At 34.1% G+C, this 24,704-nt stretch overlaps 4 protein-coding genes and 1 pseudogene across 4 annotated transcripts; 2 read left to right on the forward strand and 3 right to left on the reverse strand.

The window, feature by feature from the left end:
* Nucleotides 1-573: 573 nt before the first annotated feature.
* Nucleotides 574-3,504, reverse strand: LOC110709581 (serine decarboxylase-like). Its single transcript, XM_021887795.1, has 3 exons — nt 3,240-3,504; nt 1,036-1,267; nt 574-775 (listed from the first exon to the last, which is right to left on the reverse strand). Exons 1-3 carry the CDS (start codon nt 3,502-3,504, stop codon nt 574-576), a joined length of 699 nt encoding a protein of 232 aa, XP_021743487.1.
* Nucleotides 3,505-10,310: 6,806 nt separating this feature from the next.
* Nucleotides 10,311-11,546, forward strand: LOC110709582. Its single transcript, XM_021887797.1, has one exon. It carries the CDS (start codon nt 10,311-10,313, stop codon nt 11,544-11,546), a length of 1,236 nt encoding a protein of 411 aa, XP_021743489.1.
* A 425-nt stretch (nt 11,547-11,971) lies between these two features.
* On the reverse strand, nt 11,972-13,613 carry LOC110709738 (annotated as a pseudogene).
* Nucleotides 13,614-18,230: 4,617 nt separating this feature from the next.
* LOC110709739 (pentatricopeptide repeat-containing protein At4g15720-like) lies at nt 18,231-20,305 on the forward strand. Its single transcript, XM_021887966.1, has one exon. It carries the CDS (start codon nt 18,373-18,375, stop codon nt 20,194-20,196), a length of 1,824 nt encoding a protein of 607 aa, XP_021743658.1. The 5' UTR covers nt 18,231-18,372; the 3' UTR covers nt 20,197-20,305.
* An 87-nt stretch (nt 20,306-20,392) lies between these two features.
* Nucleotides 20,393-24,368, reverse strand: LOC110709740 (universal stress protein PHOS34-like). The gene is made up of 5 exons (XM_021887967.1): nt 24,021-24,368; nt 23,830-23,930; nt 21,879-21,997; nt 21,604-21,698; nt 20,393-20,713 (listed from the first exon to the last, which is right to left on the reverse strand). Exons 1-5 carry the CDS (start codon nt 24,214-24,216, stop codon nt 20,697-20,699), a joined length of 528 nt encoding a protein of 175 aa, XP_021743659.1. The 5' UTR covers nt 24,217-24,368; the 3' UTR covers nt 20,393-20,696.
* Between the last annotated feature and the right edge of the window lie 336 nt (nt 24,369-24,704).

A 24,704-nucleotide genomic window follows, 5' to 3' on the forward strand; every position in this document is an offset into this window, starting at 1 on the left:
ACCCAGATTTTTGAAAAATTTATAAAAATTACTATTTTTGCATCCATATAATGGTTGATTTTGTATCAATTGATTTTGATTGTCTAATTAACATATATATTGTTTTAGGATAAAAAATAACTTAGATTCACATATGAACCCCGATTTTGAACGAATTCAAATTTTGCATATATTATGAAAATCGATGCATATTTTCAATATTCATTGATGTGCGAGTGTTTTACGGGACAAAGATTAAGATGATGATGGTTATTTTTTTCCATGGATGAAGAACATTGTAGAACATTGAAGAACAACTAAGAAACAATATTTTGATTTTTATTTTCTTAATTTAATCTTTAATCTAGATTTTATTAAAAACTAATTTTAATAACATAATTATGAAAATAATAAAAAAAAGATTTTCGAAAAATCAGAAACCTAATTTTCAAAAATTAAAAAATGAAATAGAAAAAGAAAAAATAAAAATAAAAAGTTTGACCAAGCATAAAAAAATAAAAAAAAATCGACCAATAAGAATTAAGAATAGTGATACTCTTTTTAAGGATGACTATTGTAGAATTTTCCAAAAGATTACCGACCTACGGTTATATTCATGATAGCAGGTTTATCTTTGTTCTTAAGAAGACATTCCTTCAAATATCCGCAATCAATCACCCCAGAAGCTAGTGTTTCAATCTTAACACAATTCATTCGGTACATACGTGCAACTTTGAAGACCGAGTAGTGTGCCTCTTTCGAAGCATACAAAATTCCATCAGGAAACATTTCTCTCCTGCGAAAAAAAAAAAAAAAAAAGTTTTCAATTTCGCATTGCTCACTTAGTTTTACTAATCAAAACTAAGCTTTGACGAGTAGAGATTATTTATATGGAGTATATATATAGTGCATTGCGTTAATCAACTTATAACTTTTATGATAAAACAAATGTTTATAGAAAAAACTTACTTTTATTGATTCACTATATATGCACCATATACATTATTTACTTGTATTGATTTTTACTGATTAAAATTTAATATCGTGCTCACTTACCCTACAAAAAGGCCATGGGGGTTTCCTTTAGTTCCACCTCTCGTAACATATCCCCAATATTCATCCTTCTTGATCTCCCAAAGACGAGCAAACCAATCTAAAACACCTACTTCGAAGTCCCTTGAGTGCACACCATAGTTGCCCGCGATAAATGGATCACCGGCATTGTTAATTGAAAATCGTTGCAAAGGACCAAGAGCATCATAGTTAAAGTCTGAATTCAGCTGATATCCTACATTTAAACGTTAGTTGTAGCTCCATGAGTTTTACATTAAGGTCAGTTTGTTTCATCTTATTTTAATTTATCTTATTGCAGAAAAAATAATTTCGAATAATTTCAAATCAATATATATAAAACAAGTTTAGAAAAAATAATTTCAAATAAGTTTAGAAAAATAGGTTCTAAATGAATAATATCAAACAATATAATTTGTTGAATGTATTAGTGTATTACTATAAGAAGAATCTTGTCCACTTAGCTTACTACGTACTACTTTGAATAATAATAATAATAATAATAATAATTTGCAAATATGACAATAATAAAACAAAAAATAATTAAAAATTAAATATAAACATGGTTGGATTGTTTTTTTTTTCAACGGAAAAGTGTGGTCATAGATTATTGTCCTTAAAAATTATTGTAACTTTTATGTTGTGACAAATAAATTTTCACAATCCATGTTTTTTTTATTTTTTTTAAGGATCACAATCCATGTTATTATAAACCTACTTCAATGAAAACAAAAAATAATAAAGTTTATATCAAAATGTTCGAACAAAATATGATAAATATTCACAAATTCTTATATGTGGTCGAACAGAATATGATAAATATTCACAAATTCTTTTATGTTGTTGGCCACATCCATCGTGGCAGCGTTCATAATAGGGGTCACTTCGCTAGTGTTATAGGAGTTACTCAATTAGTGTTACAGGGTATGTAGGATTACTTCGTTAGTGTTATTAGGGTTACTCGGTCAGTATTACAGGAGTAACTCGTATCGATTACTTTGTTCGTTTACAAGCGACCACATAGTGTGGCCAGTTACACACAAAACACACTAATGATTATTTTAGACAAATTAAAATAATATAAGTGCAAATGAATAATATATATATATATATATATATATATATATATATATATATATATATATATATATATATATATAATAAGGTAATGTCAGATAAAATAAAATAACTTCAAACAAATGCAATGAACCAAACAAACCCTTATTTTATAGCTGGATGGAATATATACTTCGTATTTAATATCTTTGATGTATACTTCCTCCAGTTTTTTTTTTTTTATATATATCATTTCATTAACTATACATTTAATATACAACTTTGGTCGTATTTCGTAATTACTGTATAAGGAAAAAATAAAAACTATTATATTACTTATTATTTATTATAATATAATAAAGGAAATCGCACAAAACACATATTGCAAGATAAATTAAAGGGAAACGAAAAGAGTTTTATTAATTATTAATTATTAATTATTGTCTCTTGGACACCATCTTAAATGTATATCTTTAGTTATGATTTAATTTGTTGTAGGTCTTTTAGTTGATCATTAAGATCGATAATGTACGTGTAAGGCTATAAATCTTATTTACTTGTATAACTTTATAAATTGTTAAATACAACATAACAACTTATCGTTGACTTTTACATTTACCAATTCATTTTTTTTTTTTAAAATACAGGACAATCCACTTTCTTGTGAACATTAACATTTATACATGCATCCAAACCCTAGCCTATACTAACATGGTACGTGCAATGATCATGCATGGGGCCGGGTATAACTTGATAAACATGTCTAATGATACTATTCATAAAAAAAGGGTTATAAAATCCCCTCCTCCTCCATTTCATCTTAATTAACAAGTTTCTTTAGTCACGTTTGACAATACACAAATTTAACTGGTAATAGCTTTAATTACCAATAAACAAAAATTAACAAAAGTTAATATATTGAAAATAAATGCTGTGACGAATCTAACAAGACTTTCACATGACTATATTTTTCATTACATATAAATTACCAAACACGGTCAAAAGAAAATGTGTGAATATTGCTAAAGTCAAAACATGTCAACTAAAGAAAAACGGAGGTAGTATTAATTAAGAATTACTAGTATTAATCAGCAATTTGAAATGAGTTAGAGAAATCTAAATATCATGGTCACCTAGGTTGTTTTTAGTCCTCTCAAGCCATCTATCCGTGTATCTTGCCAAAACCTCCGCCATATAAGCTTCTGTTGCTCCGGTCAGCTCATCATTAGCCTCGGGTTCCTTGATGTCAAGGCTGCAAGGGGTGTGCATATTCCAGCCTAGAGCAATCTCTTTCCGGCCATTGTCACTTTGCTCCTTTTTCACCGCGACAACATTAGTGTCATGATCTAATTCAAAAACCAAATTTGTTGAGCCACAAACCACCGTAGACGAAACCATTTTTTGCTCTCTTTTTATGAATTTAACACCTACATTCAATAAGTTACTTAATAACGCGAAAATTTAATCGTATAAAACGAAAAATAAAGCTCCTGAAAACATACATACCTAGTTGGTCGGTTATTTATGATATTTATAAAGATAGCTATAAGCCATACCGGGTCGTGCCTTGTGCTAGGCCCACGTGTTTGGGTTGCTTAGGCTCAGCCCATGGTTCGGCCCACGAGTTTTATGTTGTGTCGTGTCGGGCTGAAGTTTTAAAGGTTGGCCCGTGCACGGCCCAAGCCCACTTGCTATCGTGTCGGGTTTGCGTGCCTAAGCAAAATTGCATTAATTTTAGCATGCTTGTCGTGTCGGGCCCAGCTGTGCCGTGCTTTATCGTGCCGAGTCGTGTTTTTTTCAGGCCCGTGCCGTGCTGTACTTTTTTCATGCTAGGTCGTGCCGGGCTTCAGGCCGGCCCGACCCAGTGCCATATTTAGATATTTATAGCTAGCTTACTTTCTATTAATACGGCGTATTATTACTTATAATTACAACTTGAAGAATATCGAAAGTTACGTATAAACGCTAACTATTACTGTAATTACATCGTTGAAGGTACCACATGCCCTATTGAATTATTAATAATTATCGATTTAAATACACTCAAACTTTTTTTATTTTATTTTTTTTAGGAAAAATACACTCAAACTTTTATGATAAAATTACTATGTCTATTAGTGATGTGTGTTACAAATTCATACCATACAAATAAATTAAGATCCTATTATACTTTATATATAAAAAGCGTGTCTAAATATATTTATGTACTACGTTAATATGCACTAGCATTATGCTACGTCATCATGTAACTAGCATTGCGCTACGACATCACTAGTAGAATTGCAACAATTATTTCATGTCATTATTAACTAGAAAAATGCATCCCACAAGTTGCGAACACTAAACCTCATGGATATACTAAAGTAACCACCAAAATTATCCTCAAATTACACGTGTCGCGTCCACAACAAAAAATTTCCAGCCAAATTTCTTTTTCTTTTTTTCCCCTTAAAAAATAATAAGATAATTGAAAAAAATAAATAAAAATAAAAAATAACCTGAGAATCTATGAGCAAAGGCCACAAAATCCGGTGATGCTAGCAGCAAACTTCTGCAAGCTGGTGGAAGACTACCAAGCATACGACAATAAGGTTTACCATCGCCCCCAAACAACTGACATAATCAGTCTGGGCACATGGAAACCCCCACCTGTTAGTGTTATAAAAGCAAATGTGGATGCGCATATTGATGGTAATGGGAGGTCAGGGCTTGGAGTTGTTCTTAGAGATGACGGGGGCAACGTCCTTCTGACTGCAACAAAGAAGGTCACTCAAATCTGCCCTGAACTAGCTGAAGCAATGGCAGTAGACTATGCTCTCACTGAACTGCAAAGGTATGGGTATAAGCGAGCCTGGATTGAATCAGACTCCCAGGGAGTGGTTGCGGCAATCAATAGAAGGAAAAAAGGGTTCCTCTCCTCTTTTTAATGTTCTAAGGGACATTTGGCAGGATAGTTTATATTTTGATTGGTGTATGTTTTCCCATGCAAAACATAGTTGTAACACGGTCGCTCATCTTGTGGCTAGACACGACACGGGGACTTGTCAAGAGCTTATCCGCTTTGACTCTTTCCCGCAGAGTATTGTAACTTTGGCCTCGTTGGACCTTTCAACGTCTTAATAATATACACTATTGTTTTGCAAAAAAAAAAAAAAAAGAATATGCAACCTAAACAACCCAAAAAAAAATAGAACAATAACAACAATTTTAAATAAATAAAATAATTTTTTAATCGATAATCTACAAAGTGTATATTCCCTTGAATCTTTAATCGTTAATATATAAAAATATTTTTTTCGTTTCCTACTTAAAACAGAATTTTAACTCAATTTTAAATTCATAACTTGTAAGCAAACTACAAAATAGAGATACTCTTTATTAACATATCTCATTTACAATAATTTGATAACATAAATAGGTATTTAATTGTATACACAATCTATAACAAATACAAACTCATAATAACTAATAAAAATAATTTTTTTTCCTGTGAATAACCGAGCGTTGCTCGAGCAAAGAACTAGTTAGTAATATATGTTATCTATATACACATAAATAAATATATCTTCCACCAAGACAATGGATAGTTAATTACTTTCTTTAAATCTTCTTTTTTTATTAATATTAATATGTTTTAAAATAGCAAGTAGCAACCCGGTGTAACACTAAGGCCACACACTAGTTTTATAGGGAGTATTTAAAAACTATAAACTCAATTCTTAATATGCATGCAATTGATCTATTGAAGAAAAAAATAATAATTAAAGGACGCTATTATAGATGGTTGATTGATTTCAATATCTTGTAAAGCATGTGCGCAAAAAAAAAAAAATTTGAAAAATATCACCAACAATTATACTCATTTTTTACATAACCACCAACAGAGTTTTATTTATTTTTTGTTTTTATTTTACCACCAACTATTCTTCAAGCCCTTAAAAATTACCACATGTTTGCCCAATGATATCATAGTGGGCCCCACTCTTCAATTTCCCTCCTTTTCCCTTTCTCTTCTCTCGATTCTCACCTCTGTTCTTCCCTCTTCTTCCATGTCTCTTTTTTAACCCTCATTAAAGATCTTTCACCCACACACATTGAAGGCCAATTGATACATTCATCACTTGTTTTTCTCTCTCTCTCCTTTTTCTTTCATAAGATAGGGTTTTTCGTCATTGTTCTCATTGAAATAAGGCAGGAGAAGAGGGACCAAAAGCAAAGCAAAAGTAGCAGCATTGGAGGGGGGCGGGGGGGGGGGGAAGCATTTCAAGGTAATTTGTGTTTTTAAGTGATTGTAGTAAACCCTAAAATCCGTACAAAAATAACCACAAATTGCAATCTTAATTAGCAATAAATCGCGAAATAATAGCCAATTTGGCAACTAATTTAACTAATATAACCCCAAAATCAAATCCCCAAATTTATTTTATAAACCCTAATTTCAATTGAAAAACCCCCCAAATTGATTTCATAAAGCCTAATTAAACATACCTTTTAATAACATAATTATGGAATTGGTGTTGCATTGTTGTTTGGCAGAAGTAAGAATAATGAATGAAAACCCTAATTGCCGCACTAATCGTAATTTTTTCGCAAATTAAGGGAAGAAGAGGGAAGAACAAATGTGAGAATCGAGAGAAGAGAAGGGGAAAAGGAGGAAAATTGAAGAGTGGGGCCCACTATGACGTCACTATAGAGGAGTTGGGAAAACAGGTGGTAATTTTTAAGGTTTTGAACAATTGTTGGTGGAAAAGTAAAAAAAAAAAAAAAAAAAAAAAAAAAAAAAAAAAAAAAAAAAAAAAACTGTTGGTGATTATTTAAAAAATGAGTATAATTGTTAGTGGTATTTTTCAAATTTTCCCAAAAAATTGAAAATACTGATTTATTTATGGTACGGTACACCGTATGAATGTACTCTGTAATTAATAACAAATTGAAGAAATTAGATATGAATTAAAAAAAGAGGTTGTCCCCATTGATCTCAGAGATAAACAAAAAATGTTTATCACATAGTGTTGGCTCACTTAATGTTGACACATGGGCAAAAAGTTAAAGTATTTGTTAAAAGCAAGTGGAAAGCAAGCAGTATGGTCCCACCTCTGGAATTGACATCGTTTACTTCCGTTAGCTGTTAGTAGTTGATGCTTAACCATGGTTAGACTCTATTTTTCAATTTCCCCTCTTTCAATTTTTCAATTTAGGGTTCATAGGTTAAGTCGACAAGTGTTTCTAGAGGTGTTCATGGAAATCGGCGATTAGGTCAACAAGGAATACGTCGAATATAATGGTTTTGGTGTGACCAGGTTTCAGGGCTCATATACTAAAGAAAAGGAACGTAGGGCGACTACATGGCGTTGTGAGTGCTTGGGTAGACCTGACATGAGGGCGGTTAGGGAGGCGAAGAAGAGAGCCGAAGAAATGCAGGTCTATGGTACTGGTGGGGTTGTTGGTGGTGTAATTGGAGTGATGAGCTGAGCCGTTGTAAGCGAAAATCAAAGAAGTGTGAGTGCGAGGCAAGGATATATGCAAGTGCGAATGGGGAGAGTGACTGGGTGATTAAGACTGTAGTGTTAGAACATAAACACTTGATAAACCCAAGTTTTGAAAAACTAGTTAAGGAATACAGAATGAAGAATTACTCATCTACTGTTAGGAAGAGGTTAATGAATTATTATGATGAGGGTGTTCCAATTAAACAAATTCATGATGTCTTGAGACTGAAATGGAAGAAAACATGTCTATGACTGTGAAAGATTTACAGCACAAGGTTATAAGGAGCGTAAATCTAAGATGCAAGCTAAGGGGGTCACTCATCTGCCATGATGTCATATATTTTGAGTATATGATGACCGATAATCAGAATTTTTTCCATGCAAATAGGGTTGATGATGATGGCCGATTGAAAGATTTTCTGTGGGTTGATGCTCGTAGTCGAGGCAGTGTACGAGTGCTTTGGTGATATAGATTGTTTTGATGCCCCTACCTTACTAACGAGTACGAATTGCTACATAATTTTATTTTTAATCAACAACTATAAGAATTCTATTCGTTAGAGGAAACTAATTAAAACAAATTGATGCTTATATAAACCCTCTAACCTCACCTTTGCTCAACGACACTTATTAACATTCAAAATCTGTACACGCACACTCACGCGCACTCTTTGACGCTTAATTTCTACTCACACTCACACGCACTCTTTGATGCTCAATTTCTACGCACACGACTTTAATTTTATTAACAGGTATAATTGTTAATAAAATTTGAAAGTTATAATTCAATTTTAAAAAATTAAATTATAATTTTCAATAATTATTTTATTGATAATTTATTATTTTTATATTATAATATTCGAGTTAAAAAGTACTTCAAAATAAATCCATTTATGATATACTTTAAAAATTATAACCTACAACTTTATGAACGGTAGTACTATATTTTTTATTTTACAAGTATGATTGTCAAGTGATTATTAATCAATCCATGAGTTGAAAATTCGAATAACATAAATATTTTTCTCATATATAGTGTATATTTCTATATTATATATTGCGCTCTTACAAAATTCAATGGTATCCTACGTCAAAATATCTTAAATTAAAAGGGATATACACCTCTTACATAACAATGTTTAATTTGTGTCAATGACATATTATAAAATTTGGCATAATTAAAAATAAAATATTTTAAAATTCAATAAACAAACCGAGCATCACAATTCACAACCATGATTAGAATTCCAAATAGATAGTCATCTTTATTCCAAATAGACAATCGTCTTTCAAAAAAAAAAATCCTAAAAGTCTAGGAGCCGGAGACTTACTTTTAAACTGATGATTTTGAATAAAGTCTGGGAGTACTCAAATTGTTAAATGTCAATGAAACCGTAATATTAAACTACTCATCTGATAATGAACATTTAAAGCAACAAATGTTTCAAACATGGATAAATATAACATGATGCGGTAATGCCATTAATAACATGATGATTTTGAATAAAGTCTAGGAGTACTCAAATTGTTAAATGTCAATGAAACCGTAATATTAAACTACTCATCTGATTATGAACATTTAAAGCAACAAATGTTTCAAACATGGATAAATATAACATGATGCGGTAATGCCATCAATTCCAAACCGTAATAACATGATGCGGTAATGCCATTGAGAAAATGATTATGACTTTATAAATATTCTATAAGTAGCCAATTAATGTAAGATTTTCAAATATAAGGATATACATTGCGGAGGGAACCTAGAGCATCACCTGGGGTATGTACTAGTATATATTTAAAAAAAAAAAAAAAAAAATAGAGCGTTTGGCAATTAAGACTTTAAGAATACAACGGACATCATGCATGTCCGAAATTATTGCTTTTGCTAGATTTATCTCACCCCAAATTTCGTTTCCAACTATTCTGCCCAAATTTATCCTAAATTAGCCGTTTTACCTTCAAATCCTCTTCACCTAAATCTAACCCCCAATTTAACACCCTAATATATCTCTTAAAATACTAAATCATTACAACAAAAAGAAAAAAAAAAATAGAAAAGAAAAGAATATCATGCATAATCTTAAAGGCTCTTTCTTCATCAATTGCTGACACAAAATCTTCTATATTTTCATTGAATCAAAAGGGCTGTCTTTGATCGAAAACAAAAAACATAATTAGTTTTTTTTGTTTTTACGTATAATTAGTCATGTCGACGTGATTAGAGAAATCTGTCAAATTGGGTCACCTGAAGAAAAGAGACGTATCAAAAAGTTTTAATGGAGGTGGAAAGAATTTTACAATTGTTAATATTGAAACATAAAGGACATAATTCTCGTGCATCTCTCGTTGGTGGAAATCATACCGCAGCCAGGTTCTGTACTCGCTAGGTTTATTTCTCTCTTCTAATCTCTTTATAAAAAACATAGCATACCCTAATATTTTCTCTGCAATGTTAGCTATTTCTTTCCTACATTTTTATAAAAATTAAGCCTATTTATGCTTGTTCCATTCTTCATTCCCTTCTACATCTTAATTTTTCGCTTTTGTATTTGTCTCGTCAGCTATCATTCTGCCATCATTGATCAGCAAGCTCCAACTCCCGCCAACCCCCCGCCATTATAGCACGTTTGTGCTCGAAACAACAACCATACGTACATACATATCGAAAACACACAAAAAAAAAAAAAATTAAAAACAATGCAACTCGAAAACATGAACATGGAGTTACCTTACGCGTACAACAAACACAATAATGTACATGTCTTACATGGAGACTCGTCTAGATTATTTGTTATCATTCGACACTCGGAATCGAGGGTGCTCATGAAAATCCTAGCTCAAGCTTTGCTACTTGCCCTCCTAATCATGGTATTAGTCGGTGTATGTGGAGGAACCAATGCTAGAGAATATGATAATATTGTCTTACCAAGCAAAAATAATGTTAAGTTAATCACAAATAATATTAATAATAATAAAAACGCCTTGGTTTTTCAAGATCTTGCTAATGAAGGATTATGGAAATCAACTAAGGATAAATCCATCATTGTTAGTGACACCAAAGAACAAGTGATCGAGGCAACGAATAAGGTTGAATTTACCCTTACATTATCACCTTCAGACACGAAATACAAGTCCATACACAATGATACATTCGATTTCTCCTACACCGATTGCTTTGGAAGAGCAATTGAAGGTTTCCTAGACCGAACCCTAAAGATAGGTGGTGTCATGGCTGTCCAACTTAGTCGAGATCCAGCGATGGCATTCGAGGGGCCACCAAATTACAAAATTGTTTATTTTAGGAAGTGTAATAATTCTACATTTATCGCGATGAGGAAGGTGGCCTATGCTAATACAATGTCATCGAGATCAGCCTCTCAAAGGAAGCTATTACAATTTTTTTCGGAGGAAAAGAAGGCAGTTCTAGGCAACCTCGAGGATGTCCTCTTAGAGCCACCGCGATCAGCCACAGGAAAGTCTAAGACATACCTAAGGAAAACAAAATTTCTTCCTGATCTATTGAATGACTCTTTGGAGGGTTACTCTAGGAGAGTGTACATTGATGTAGGGGGTGGTCATGGATCAACGCGTTGGTTCGAGCAAAACTACCCTACTCGAAACAAGGACTTTGACATGTATAGGATTGAGACTGTCCCTGAGACGGAGGTGGAATCAGACGATGCATGGGAAGGGCCACCTACACAAATGGGGATCTCGGATTGGTTGTGGAGGAATGTTAAGGCCGAGGAGTACGTGGTGATGAAGGCTGATGCCGAGGTGGTGGAGGAGATGCTAAAAAGTAAGGCTATCGCGCTTGTGGATGAGCTCTTCTTGGAGTGTAAGCCTATTGGGAAAGGCGGTAGTAGCAAAAGGGCTTATTGGGAATGCTTGGCTTTGTATGGAAGGTTAAGGGATTTTGGTGTTGCTGTGCACCAATGGTGGGGGTAAGGTTTAGACAAGATTATGATTCATTCTTCTCAATGATCAAATCTATGTTATATTGCTTTGTGTTCATTTGGTTTAAATCATATCAATGAAATTAATAATGTGTTTAATTCTTTCATTATATTTGCAAATATATGGTGCTAATATGTAATCGATCAATTGTTCATGAAATGGCACAAGTGTACATCTCACAAGTCTACTCATATAATCAAAATTATTGTGGTTATATGTAACTCGCCAAATTAAACTCTCATATTTATTTGTTATGTGTACAATTAAGATTAAAATTACTTTTACTATATCATGTATATCATCATTTTATTTCTATCTCTCAATTACGTAGAAAACATTTTAAGTACATATGATACATGTACCTATAGAATTTGATTGTGTATAACAAAACAAAACAAAAAAGAAAGAAAACAACGTAAAAGAAACTTACTCTTTATTATCAATTAAAATACAAAAGATAGAATTCTTCCATCTTCAATGCACAACACTTGATTTTACCAAAAATGAAAAGAAAAAAACAAAAAATAATGGAAATTCCTAATTATACACCCTTTCTTATGGGAGTAATAGCGTTACATTGTAGTTTGGTACTTCTAACGTGGTGCAACCTTTTTTTTTTTTTTTATATATATATATACTTTTACTACTAGTAACTAATTTTAATTTTAGTTACAGAGTTCACGAGCAATTCCTAGACGAGAATTGGCGGTATCATAGAGAATCCTAAGGTTTTGTTGCTGCCAACTTGCTATTATATTGATCACAGAATTGGCGCTATTTGCGGCCATTGCTAGGCAAGCTAGGTTGCCTGCACTACTATGGATCAATGTGTTCTCCATTGGTAATTTTAAGTCCATCCCTTCAAAATGTAGGGTTACGGTTGGGGCCACTTGCTCGTGGGTCACGGGGAAGCAAGTGTCGAACGCCCCGAGTGAGCTAAATGGTCCTTGGACTTGTTTTTTGTACTCATCCCGAATTGCGTAGTAAGCGGGTGCTATGAACCGCGTTAGGAGGGTACCGGAATCGATGATGGTCCCAACACTGGTGTTTGGGTCGAATGTGAAGTATTGTTTGGGGATGGGTACTTGGACCCGGCCCACGCTAACCGCGATTAGGTTTACATACTACAGTGAGGGACGGTGTGGGCTTTGGAGGAGTGGGGTGGTTTTGATTGATCGAGGTTGGCTCGTTGGGCCGAGTTTGAGTGACCCGGAGAAATAGTAGGATTTGAAGCTTGGGAGGCAATAGGAGAATACTCCATTGTAAAGGGATTTTGATTGGGAAATTAGTGATAATGGCCCACGGCCCAAACCCAATAAGCCTTGTGGTGGGATTGAGTTGCGTGAGATAGCATTGATGCATCCAAAAGCATAGTTAGGGATGACATCTTTGTCTAATGACAAAGAGTCATGTGAGAGGGTAGCTAAAAGTGATGAATCTCCACCATAGGATTGGTTAAATTGACACGCCCCGGACCCGGCTGAAGGGCATGAAATAGGCCCGCGGACTTGGCTACATTGAGCTGAAGCACAACCCATGGACCCAAAGGTGGAGGATGAGTTGGGTGAGAAAATATTAGAGGAGCACCCTACACAACCCGAACAAGGGACCCATGCTGCATCCAAACTCGTGTCCAAGACCATAAACATGAGTTGGCCTGGAGTCCCAATCTTGGTTCGGACCAAGTAATTGCCTATGTTAAGGACTTGTTGGCCCGAAGCTATAGGGGCAGAAGTCTTGTGGGCTGCTAGACTATCTAAAAATGCAACCCTCTTAGGGTCTTTTGCGGCCATGTCAAGGACCGTGTTGGGCCATAAATTGGGTTTTTGGTTCTTAAAGGGCGAACAACCACCATAAATGTGAAAGATAGAGAGATCAGACATATCGAGTTTAGAAGAAGAGCATAATGATGTTGGTTTAATGCCTTGAGTGTTTGTGATGAGAAAGGCAAAAAAGAGGAATGTAGTAGCCAAGTACTCCATGAGTGACTTGCCAATGTTTCACTCTTTAGATTTCTTGTGTTTTGGATAAGATGTTTCATTAAGTGTGCATGGGAGAACAACTATATATATTGAGTTTTAGAAATGTGGAATTACTAAAATGCCCCTATTAGTATTATACAGAATTAGTTATAATACGTAGTATGTGGAATGATTGCATGAGCATCTTTTGTAACACCCAAATATAAATATATAAATAAATAAATATATAGGATGGCCAATAGAAAGGCACAATTTTATGGCTGCAAAGATGGTAACAAAACTATTATTTGGAGGCAAGCATGTAACTAGTACAAGTAGAATAAATAGAGACAAATTGAAGTAATAAATTAACCAACTATTACTACTTCATTGAACCAGAACAAAATGCCGTGATCTTTCTATCACATGTGATTATGTGAAGTATGCAAATTAATATAAGTAACATAACCTTAATTTGTACGGAAATTAGGATAATGTTGACTATGTACTGCTTTGTACTACGAGGGAGAAAAATTAGTCTCTCAAAACAATTTACTTGTTATCTTCATCGGCTGGAGGAGCAGATCTCAAGGGTCATTTTCTAGGGAATAAAGATCACCTAGTCTCTTGCTTGATTTTTTGTAAAGCCTAAATGGTTAATCTATGTTAACCTAATTCAAATAAGAATCGACTAAACAATCAAAACTAAATAAATCATTACTGGATTTGATTATATAACGAAGTGAAATCTATCTAAATGACGTATTGGTCATTTGGTCATCTTTATACGGAGTATGACTTTATGTGAATACTTTACTGTCATGACCTTTCACATTATACGCTTATCAATTTGAATGTTAGCTATATATATCTATGCTAAGTTCACATATATGATACGTTTATTGTACAAAACTTAAGCTAAAATTTCATACCACGTTAAACTAGCTACCCGTACTTATATAAACTTATTAAATATTTTTGTATTACAAAATTAAAACATACTTTGTATAAGCAATACATATCAACAACGATAGATCAATTATTAAAACACATACACCAAAAAGAGCAATTAATTTAAAAGGGGGGACATAGATTGAACATAAAAAAGAGAAAGGGCAACTCGTGAACAAAATGGACAAGTTTGGAATTTGGTTCGAAAGTGGGAATAATGAAGCTGAAAATGTGTTTTGTCCTTAAAAGAAGAACCACCCACGAGATTGAGGGGTCAGCTTTTTCACGGACTTGCAGTGTTATTCTTGAGATTGATCCACTCATTTTATTTTTTAAGATTTGAACTTGTTTTTAGCCAATTAGTCAAACATAAAAATCGCAGAGCATCTATTGACTATCTAGCACAGGAATACAGGATCATAGTTAAAAAAAATACTTCTTTGGTTTCAATAATATTACAATAATTGAACTTTTACACTATTTATCACTTTTGTTTGATCATATAATATAATTTATACATTAAGTAAAATGTAGTAATGTGGGATCTTGTTAAATTCATCTCACAAAATACTTTCACAATATCAACTTTTAATAATTTTTACTCTTTTGCAATTGTAGATAATTAACACATAAAATATGCATTGGGATTCGTAATTTCATCCTTATTACGATATTATGGAACGGGGGAAGTATCTCTATACGGTTGAAATAGTATTACTTCAATAATTTGTCTGAAAAATTATATGAAAAACTTATTTTGTTCTTAATTGTCTAAAGATAATATCACAATAGGAGTACTAATTGTTAAGCCGTGTATTGTCCAAATTATTAGCATTACATGAGCCGGTAAAATATTATTGCTTTCTTGACCCTAATAAGAAAATCAACAACGTTGGGGATTTATTCCTATATAAAATTTATATTTATGAATCACCTAAAAATTCTTATATGCACCCACGTATACATAGATCAGACTTAGTATAGCGATATAGCCAATATTTCCTTTTTCTTTTTCTTTTTGCTTATTTTAAAATTTTCGAATAAATGGAAAAAAAAAAATCAAATGAGCAAATTTTACCCTAGGTGCACCTACCAATAAGTACACTCGGGTGCATGTAAAAACCTCTCATAAGCACCCTTCAAATTGGACTACTCGAAAAAATCTTCTTGTTCTAATTTATTCACATTTCCAATCTTATTCATTTCAACCTCATCTTATCGTACATGAAATACAATATTTAGATGTCACTTCTGATGCCTTGCAAAATTTTCGTTTTACAGAAGTAAATTAGTTGAAACTTTTATAAAATGTGTATGATCAATATGGATCAAAGTGTTTGTTATACTATTGTAGGGAATTTTTCAACCTCTTATTTGAGCCATACTATGGTTCATGCTTTTAAGCATGGCGGCGTTCCAAGGAAAAGAAGCTAAAAATAAAAGAGTCTACAACAAGTTTTAGGAACTTGTAAACAGTTCACGGGTGTGAAGGTTACACCTCATTCACGATCACGGAGATCGCTAACTCCATAGTGGTCCGCAACCATGACTGGTTCGGGGATGATGGTACGAATCCAACCTTAAAGAGATTGAACTCGCCCTAAATAGGCCTATACTCAATTCTTATGATATTCATGTGCGCTTTTCGATCAACATACATATATCGAATTAATCCTAATAAACCTGTTTAATCTACGTTGGTTGATTATTAATGCACAATCAAATCTATTATTGGTGATCACTTGAATTAAAGTCATATTAAACCTAAGCCAAATTATTAATTATATTATTAATCGTGATTTCAAGTAATAATTCTCTTTAAACCTGCAAAAAGGGGCATGATCAAGCAATAGCAATAAATCATGAATAATCAAGCAACATATGATTAACACAACAATCATCATCATAACAAATTCATCAAAACATCGTTAATAATAAGATCCTAGGCATGATATTAAACGGATTAATAACAAACCCTAGCATGTCACTAATAACAAAATCAAAGCATTATCTTAAATATGATACTAGAAATCATAATCAACATCCTAAACATGATACTAGGAATTAATATAATATTGTAAACATAATTTCTACTCTAAAATCAAAGAATAATAATAAGGGTGATTAAAATACTCACTTTGATGCCTCAACCTTCTTGCTATTAAAATAATACACACGTCAATAAACTTCAAGAAAGTTAAATCAATAAAGTAAATATAGATTTAGGACCAAACTCTCATAACTATCAACCTTTCACGTTGAGATCGAAGGCAACGTTGAGGATGGCTTAAAGTATTCAAATCTCGTAAATGAGGTATGGTGTTTGATTTGGGAGAATATAAAGAATGTGTTTAGGCTAAGAACATGAGGATCAAGAAAGAGGAGATGATTAAGATGATTAGAGAGGATTATTGATGATTGTTGGTGAAGGGAAAAGCTGGAAAATGACCTCTATTAATAGGGAAAAAAGACAGTCGAATCGATCAGAAAAGATCCGAATTCGAATCAGAATAGAACAGTTTTCATCGCGGGGAGACAGGTGTATCGCGGATCGGGAGTATTATAAAAAAAAATTAAAAATAAAATTAAAAAAAATAAAAAAGATGTTTTATTCAGCTTCGAATTCTTTCAATCCTTATCTACTCGGAAGGGATAGATTAGAACCTTCCAGATGATTCCAGAAGCTCCTAATGAATCATGATTGGTTTAGGATTGGGATTAAGGTATTGGACTCTCACATGATCATTTGGTCGTAGGTAAGGTGGACCTATATCCGGTTTGGGCTCGATTTAGTATTTTGGCCATAACTTATTCGTTTTAAGTCGGATTTGGGCTTATAATGTATCGTTGGAAATCTCTTTTCAAGCTCCATCCAACTAGACAATAATTGGATTACGATCATGGACCAAAATAATCTGGTTTGGACATTTTTATGAGTTGGACACGAAATGAATGATTTTAAGGACACGAAATGAATTATTTTGGGTTTAAAGACACGAAATGAATGATTTTGGATTAAAACATTAGGTTAGGGGTATGGTCAAGGCTTAAGGAAACTTCACGAGATTCTTCAAGTCTATATCGAACTCGTTAATCAAAGACGTGAAAGGTACTCATCACTGTGTTTGGTTTTTGGGGAGACACAATCAGGTGTCTACAACTATAAATAGATTTTATTTTAGATGATTTTTTTAAGCTTTTCTAATATTATGTTGAATACAATATTTTGAATTTTGATTAGGTAAATTTAGCTTAATGAGTTAATGATTTCATCCTTCATAAAACCAAGTTTCCCTCCTCATACCCTGCGCTTAATATTTCACTTTGAAAGGAGAGGTAGATGAGATTTGAACTCGTGACCTTTGTGTCACGTCGGCTCTAACACCATATTAGTGAACCAACTCAACCAAAAGCTTAAGCTGATGGTTGAGGCTCATGAATATGTTTTATACTTTATCAATATGTATCAATCTATCTACTCATTTTTCTTATTGAAGATCTTTCACTCTAATGCAAGGCCTTACACCTAAATGCATTGATCTAATGATCTATCAACCATATTAAAAATGTATCGATCATTGATCTAATGATCTATTAACCACATTAAAGATGTATCAATCAATTCAAGGCTCGTCTTTAATTTTATTCTTAATTCAACAATTTGGTTTGCATTTGTTTTACATGTATAAGATATATAAAAGTCGTTGCTCGAGCCAATAACTACTTAACTAGTTAAAGTACATACATTAACACATCTGTTTAATCTTATCATACCTGTATGAGTACATGTTTGCATGAATTCACCAATCCGAACTATTCTTGACTTGTAACAATCCTACACCAACATACATATTGCTAGTGTAGACTCGATACGAAGCATAGCACAACATTACGTTAATCATACTATGAGGAGACCGCAAAAACAAAACCTCCTCAATATCAACATTTCCCGCCTTTTACAGCGACAAAAAGTATCATTTTTTCATACTGAAGCCCAAACAATCATCAAACAATTTCAATACTCTAAAGATTTAAATTTTGTGCAATCAACCCATTCTAAGCTTTTCAAATCTGGGTTCTTAAATAAAACTTTCTACACCAATCATCTCATCAATGCATACATTAGATGTAAGTATGTCAATAATGCACACCAACTGTTCGACGAAATGCTTGAACCAAACACTATTTCTTGGACGTCGCTCATGGGGGGTTATACTGCTGCTAAACAGCCTAGTATGGCTGTTTGGCTCTTTGCAAAAATGCCCAAAAATACGGTGTTTCCCAATGCCTTTACACTTTCGACTGTCGTAAATGCTTGTTCTGTTCTTGCTGATGTAAAAGCAGGGAAACTGGTTCATGCTTTTGTTGAGTTATATGGTTATCACACAAATCTCATTGTCTGTGCTTCATTGGTCGACATGTATGGGAAATCGAATGATTTGGGTTCTGCTAGACGGGTTTTCGATTTGATGGTTGAGAGAAATGTTGTGTCTTGGACTTCAATGATAGTGGGTTATGCACAAAATGCTCAAGGGTATGAAGCATTAGAGCTTTTCAAGGAATTTAGCCGACTTGAAGATGATCCGCCGAATCAGTATATGCTGTCTTGTGTTGTTAATGCGTGTGCGAGTTTAGGAAGGCTGGTATATGGAAAAGTCACACATGCTTCAGTAGTTAAAAGAGGGCATGAATCAAATGAAGTTGTTGCTACTGCACTTGCTGATATGTATGCTAAATGTGGATGCTTCGAATCCTCTCTTAAGGTGTTTAAGAGAATGCTTAATTCTTGTCTTATATCATATACTTCTATGATCATGTCTGCTGCAAAACACGGGCTTGGAGAGGTGTCGCTTGAGCTCTTCGAAGAAATGATCCTCAAAGGAATAACGCCAACTGATGTCACATATCTTGGCATCTTGTATGCTTGTAGCCATTCAGGACTCGTAGACAGAGGCCTTGTGCTCTTGAACTCGATGCAAGCAGAGCACGGTGTTGTCCCTGATGTGAAGCATTATACTTGTGTTGTTGACATGCTTGGAAGAAGAGGCCGTTTGGATGAAGCTTACCGATTGGCAAAGACCATAGAGTTAAGACACGATAGTGAAGGTGCTCTCTTGTGGGGCGCCCTTCTCTCAGCTAGTAAGCTTCATGGAAGATTGGATATTGCAGCTGAAGCTAGCAAGTGGTTAATAGAAGCTAAGCAACAAGTGGACACTGCTTATGTCTCAATGTCAAACATTCATGTTTTGACTGGCAACTGGGATGACTCCCAGAGTATTCGTTCAGAAATGAAGCGCGTAGGAGTAAGAAAGGAGCCTGGTTGCAGCTGGGTTGAGATCAAAGATTCAGTCTACGTATTCTATGCTCGAGATGTCTCATCATGTCCAAGAGGCACGGAGGTTTTGAAATTGTTGAAGGACTTGGAGAACAGGATGAAGGAACAAGGTTACGTTGGAGGAAGCAAAGGGTTGGTGTTTGTTGATGTAGAAGACGAATCGAAAGAGGAAATTGTGAACTTACATAGTGAAAGGCTTGCCTTAGGTTTTAGTTTAATAAGCATACCTAAAGGAGAAACTATAAGAATCATGAAAAATTTAAGGATGTGTGGAGACTGCCATGAAGCTTTTAAGCTCATTAGTAGCATAGTTGAGAGAGATTTTGTTGTGCGAGACGTAAATAGATTCCATCATTTTAAAAATGGATCTTGTAGTTGCAAAGATTATTGGTAACAAAATGATACTCTTTAAAATCTTAAATTTCGTTTTGAAATACCTTCCGAAAAAAACTTCTCATTTCCTTTTCAAGTTAAGATGAATCTTACTATACGAATAATTTTTTCTTCGTGTCATTTAAAAGTGAGAAGAAGTTAAAGACAGGACGCAGTAGTTTATAATAACAACAAATAGAATGATTAAGAAGAAATAATTGCAACGAAGCCTCGATCTTATTTCCCACAAGATAACGCTGATGATACTATACAAAGTTACAATATTACAAACTTCATCATTTTCTACAATACAAACACCATCGAATAAAAACAAGTATGGAACCTTAGTCCAGTGACAAAGAGCTTAGACCAGTAACGAACAATCAATTTAATCATCGCAATGACAAACTTCACAATAGTAAACAAAAGTCCAAGAGCAGCCATAGAAAGTACATAGTCCAGCAATTCCACCGACTCATCAAGAGAAGAAGAAAACAAACCCAGTTAGACCATGCAAGTGTGTCATTTCTCACCATATGCTGCAGAAGAGATAAGACCATAAATAAGATAATATCACAAATATCTGGCATGAGGGCATAAGGCAACTATGTTACTCGAACTATTCGATTCACCTCAAGTACCCATGTTGGATTACTCTAACACACTTGAGACCTCACTTTGGATAAAAACATGGAATGTTTTTCAAAAATACCGAGTCTTACATTTACACATGATCCTAGAAGGATAGAAGCCAACGATAAAGGTGCCAAAAATTTTCGGTTAGTTTGTTAGTATAATGAGATTTGACATCAAACACAGAAACAATAACCTATTCAGAGGGTTCACCAGAAACTTTAAAGAACGTACACAACTGATAGCAACATCAGTCAACAATAAACTATTGGTTTATCTTGTTTGTGTAATGCTAGTTGGGAGAGTGCATATCACTGATAAACACCTAATCAGAGTTCTTGTAAACTCAATGTATGTACTAAGGAGACTATAAAAGCGACAGTAGCTCAAAGCTGCTTAACTACAAAACCACTGAAAAGTAACAGACTAATAACTAGGCTGCTCAACTACAAAACCACTTAAAAGTAACAAGACTAATAACCAGCCTTTTCCGAAAAACTTACTGCTAGGAGCTAGCTAATACATCTAATGATGCCAATGCAATGAAAATATACAAGCACCAAAATCACAACAAACTTCAAATGTAGTTTGTTGGCATTATGCCAGGAAGAAAAAAATAAATAATTAGGTGAAAATTGGCAAAACAAACAAATATGCATGCCTAAGTACATCTTGTTGAGCAGCGACAGGTTATAAGCCTGTCCTTAAATACCACAAGAAGAAAAAAAAATGGTGTATATGTCAGTTAGGGAAGGGCATATGATTTAAAGCCTGTCCTCACTGCCTTGGCAAATACCTGGTAAAGCTTCATCAACTTGATTATTCTTTACAATGACAACAGGGCAAGATGCGTGGTTGCTGCAATACTTACTCACACTTCCCAGAAACATTCTGTCATCACAAAAAATTCTCAAGATTAGCAGCAGTTTGGATAAGTATAAGCCTAAATTGTCACATCCCCATGACTTTTTGGGCAAGCTTAAAAGTTTAAACAGAAAAATGTATGCTTTTGAATGTTAACACCCTGATTAGGAAGCAAGTGAGAATATCACTTAATTTTTAGAAAATTACCTTTTGATGGGACCAAAAGCACGGTTACCCATGACCAGCAAATCAGCATGCATTTCATCAACAACTTCACAAATCTTTTCCTTTGGATCTCCAATAATTACATGGGTTTTGGCATTCACCTAAGAGAATGTTGCCAGCAAGAGAAAACTTTAGTCCTCGCCTCCTCGGTGAAAAGAAAGATATAAATTTGAACGTAACTATGATAAGACATTAGCTAAATTGCAGTGAATTGGCATGAAAATAGAATCAAACAAGGAGTGTTCAAGACAAGGACACACAAGAGAGCAAGATGAAGGGAATTAGAAGTGAATCAAGTGTGCATCACTCTGTAATGGACTCAAGCTTGCTGGACTCTCTCGCACACAATTAGCATAGAAATCAGAGAGAAAAGATCGAATCATTGATTGAAAATACTGGGGGTTTGTGCAAGCTAGCAACTTTAGGTTGCCAAACTCTATGTAATGGACTCAAGCTTACTGGAATCTCTCACACACAATAAACACAGATAACAGAGAGAAAAGATCGAATCTTTTATCGAAAATATTGAAAACGGGGGTTTGTACAAGCTAGCAACTTTAGCCTGTCAATCTATGTTAGTGACTTTAGGTCACCACTCTCAAAACAGTGACTTGAAGTCACAACTCTCATAAGGATTCACTCCAAAATCTGTCTGCCTCTTCCTTTCCCCTATTTCTCTATTTATAACAAAACTTAAGAATATTACTCCGTAACCTTATAATACTAGATTAACCATAATTGCCCTCCTTAGGTTAGTTTATTACACACTCATACGACTATCAACAACTTTGCCCTTATGTCTTTCCTTCGGGAGGGAGGAGTAATAATAAGTTATTAGAAGCTTAGCAACCTCAACTCTATACCGGCCAAGGTTCATCTCCACAAAGTAGCTTCACAACTAACTCTTTAATGATGAGAATTAACCCTAGTGATATCACATACACCACTATAGTGACACCTTGTTATAACCCTAGCATTCCCAATAATAAACCACTATAGTGATATCACATACATGGGAGTATTGGGAAGTAATGAATTCATCAGGGATACGGGCAGAGCTAGACTGAGTATGGGTTGAAATGTCACACTTGAACCAATGTCTTCAAGACCTCAACATTGGCAAGCAAGTAATGCAAAAAAGTCATTTTGCTTGATCGATCAATTTCCTTAGAAAATAAGTGGTGCCTACATTTCAGGTAGACAAGTCATAGGACAGAATGTCGCCAAAAGGCAGAGCTAAATTATGAAGCAAACTACTAGGTATGATTATTGCTTCTGTAACTTGGTTATGGTATCTCTAGTGATTTACAATCAGCAACTCGTGCAAAAAGTTAAATAAGCAGCTCCCCGAATACAAATGCAATTCCTAAAACCATAGCACCGTAATTGGCAAATGCAGCAGGCTGGCTGCTGGATTAGGATAGCCAAGCAAAAGCCAAACCACTTACAGCAAAATCAAATTTCAACACCCATTGATCAAACAGCACCCTTTCTCTCCAAATCTCCACTAAAGAAGCCTTATTCATTATATGATCAATCATAGCTCGTTCATCATAACATTACACCATGAACCGTAAACAAAATGACACTCCAGCATTGAAAATTGATTAAAATCGCAAAAATTTCCAACTCAACTAAGTCCACCAAGTAACAACAAAAACTGAAAATTAAGTGTCTAATCAGTATAAATTGCACTATCATAGCTCAAACTAAGTTTTCCCATCTATCAATCCTAACCATAAACCAAATAATCATTGACCCTAATCAAGGTTCGCTCTTTTTTCTCAAAACTCATCATAACACACAAATTTCAACAATTTAACCTCAATTTTACATTCCACATTCAATTACTCCATTTTTCTCAAAATAATGATCATACTTTTGAAGAACCCTAAAACCCAAATCAATTCACATTCAAAAAATTAAAACTCACATTTTTCTGGGAAACAATTTCCAAAGCATGATTAATAATAGCTTCAGTAATCCGCTTCTGATGAGCTTCAACCGCCGCCGCAAAAGCTGGCACCTCCATACCTATTTCAACCCCAAAATTAAAAATCAAAAAAAAAAAAAAAACCAAAAAAAATCAAAAAATAAATTTGTGGGAAATATGAAGAACTTAACTGGGACCCCCAAAAGGAATAGAACCAGGATTAATTCCGACAGCAATGGACGGCGGAGATTGAACATGAAGAACAACGAAAGATCCACCATCTTCCGGTGATAAAACGGTGACGTTTTCAAGTGCCCATTTCAAAGCGTTCATACTCTCTTCGCTACCATCTACTGGGACCACCACACATTTCAGGGTTCCAGTCATGGCTGCCGCTACGACACAAAATTGTCAGCAAAAGCAAATAAAAATCCAATCTTTATTTTTTATTTTTGATAAATTTTGATGAAACAAAAAAAAGTTGAATGTGATATTTTTTGAAAGTTTGTGTCTTTATTCTCAGTGGAATGGTCAGTTGATAGATATGGCCATGTCTTATGTCATCAAAAATTGATATTTTGAATGTGATTTAAAAGGTAAATGTCTTTTGAGTACGCCAACAGCTGGCGATGTTTAGATGATTAATCAAAGTCTAGGAGATTGTTTTGTTTACTATTTATGGTTTGCCGCCTATTTGTCATCCACTCATGTGGTTTCTTCTTGTTTCAAGATACTACCAAGATCTGTGAGATCATCGTCTATTCATCAAGGCGGTTATTGGGTCGTGCGGTTTGCGGTCTCATTGGTTCATATGTGAGGCAAACTCATTAACAATTCATAAATATTACTCCCTCTGTCTTCAGATGTTCTTTCTG

Source organism: Chenopodium quinoa, unplaced genomic scaffold (assembly GCF_001683475.1).
Source record: "Chenopodium quinoa cultivar QQ74 unplaced genomic scaffold, ASM168347v1, whole genome shotgun sequence".
In the NCBI taxonomy this organism is placed as follows: Eukaryota; Viridiplantae; Streptophyta; class Magnoliopsida; order Caryophyllales; family Amaranthaceae; genus Chenopodium; species Chenopodium quinoa.

Bases quoted from the DNA above. Each gene is read 5' to 3' on its own strand.
- LOC110709582 (XM_021887797.1), top strand. From the start codon at position 10,311: ATGAACATGGAGTTACCTTACGCGTACAACAAACACAATAATGTACAT.
- LOC110709581 (XM_021887795.1), bottom strand. From the start codon at position 3,504: ATGGTTTCGTCTACGGTGGTTTGTGGCTCAACAAATTTGGTTTTTGAA. The intron at 1,268-3,239 runs GTGACCATGATA...GTTTAAATGTAG, and splicing joins GAGGACTAAAAACAACCTAG to GATATCAGCTGAATTCAGAC. The intron at 776-1,035 runs GTAAGTGAGCAC...TTTTTTTCGCAG, and splicing joins CCCCATGGCCTTTTTGTAGG to GAGAGAAATGTTTCCTGATG.
- LOC110709740 (XM_021887967.1), bottom strand. From the start codon at position 24,216: ATGACTGGAACCCTGAAATGTGTGGTGGTCCCAGTAGATGGTAGCGAA. The intron at 23,931-24,020 runs GTTAAGTTCTTC...GGGTTGAAATAG, and splicing joins TATTCCTTTTGGGGGTCCCA to GTATGGAGGTGCCAGCTTTT. The intron at 21,998-23,829 runs GTGAGTTTTAAT...ACATTCTCTTAG, and splicing joins AAATTGTTTCCCAGAAAAAT to GTGAATGCCAAAACCCATGT.
- LOC110709739 (XM_021887966.1), top strand. From the start codon at position 18,373: ATGAGGAGACCGCAAAAACAAAACCTCCTCAATATCAACATTTCCCGC.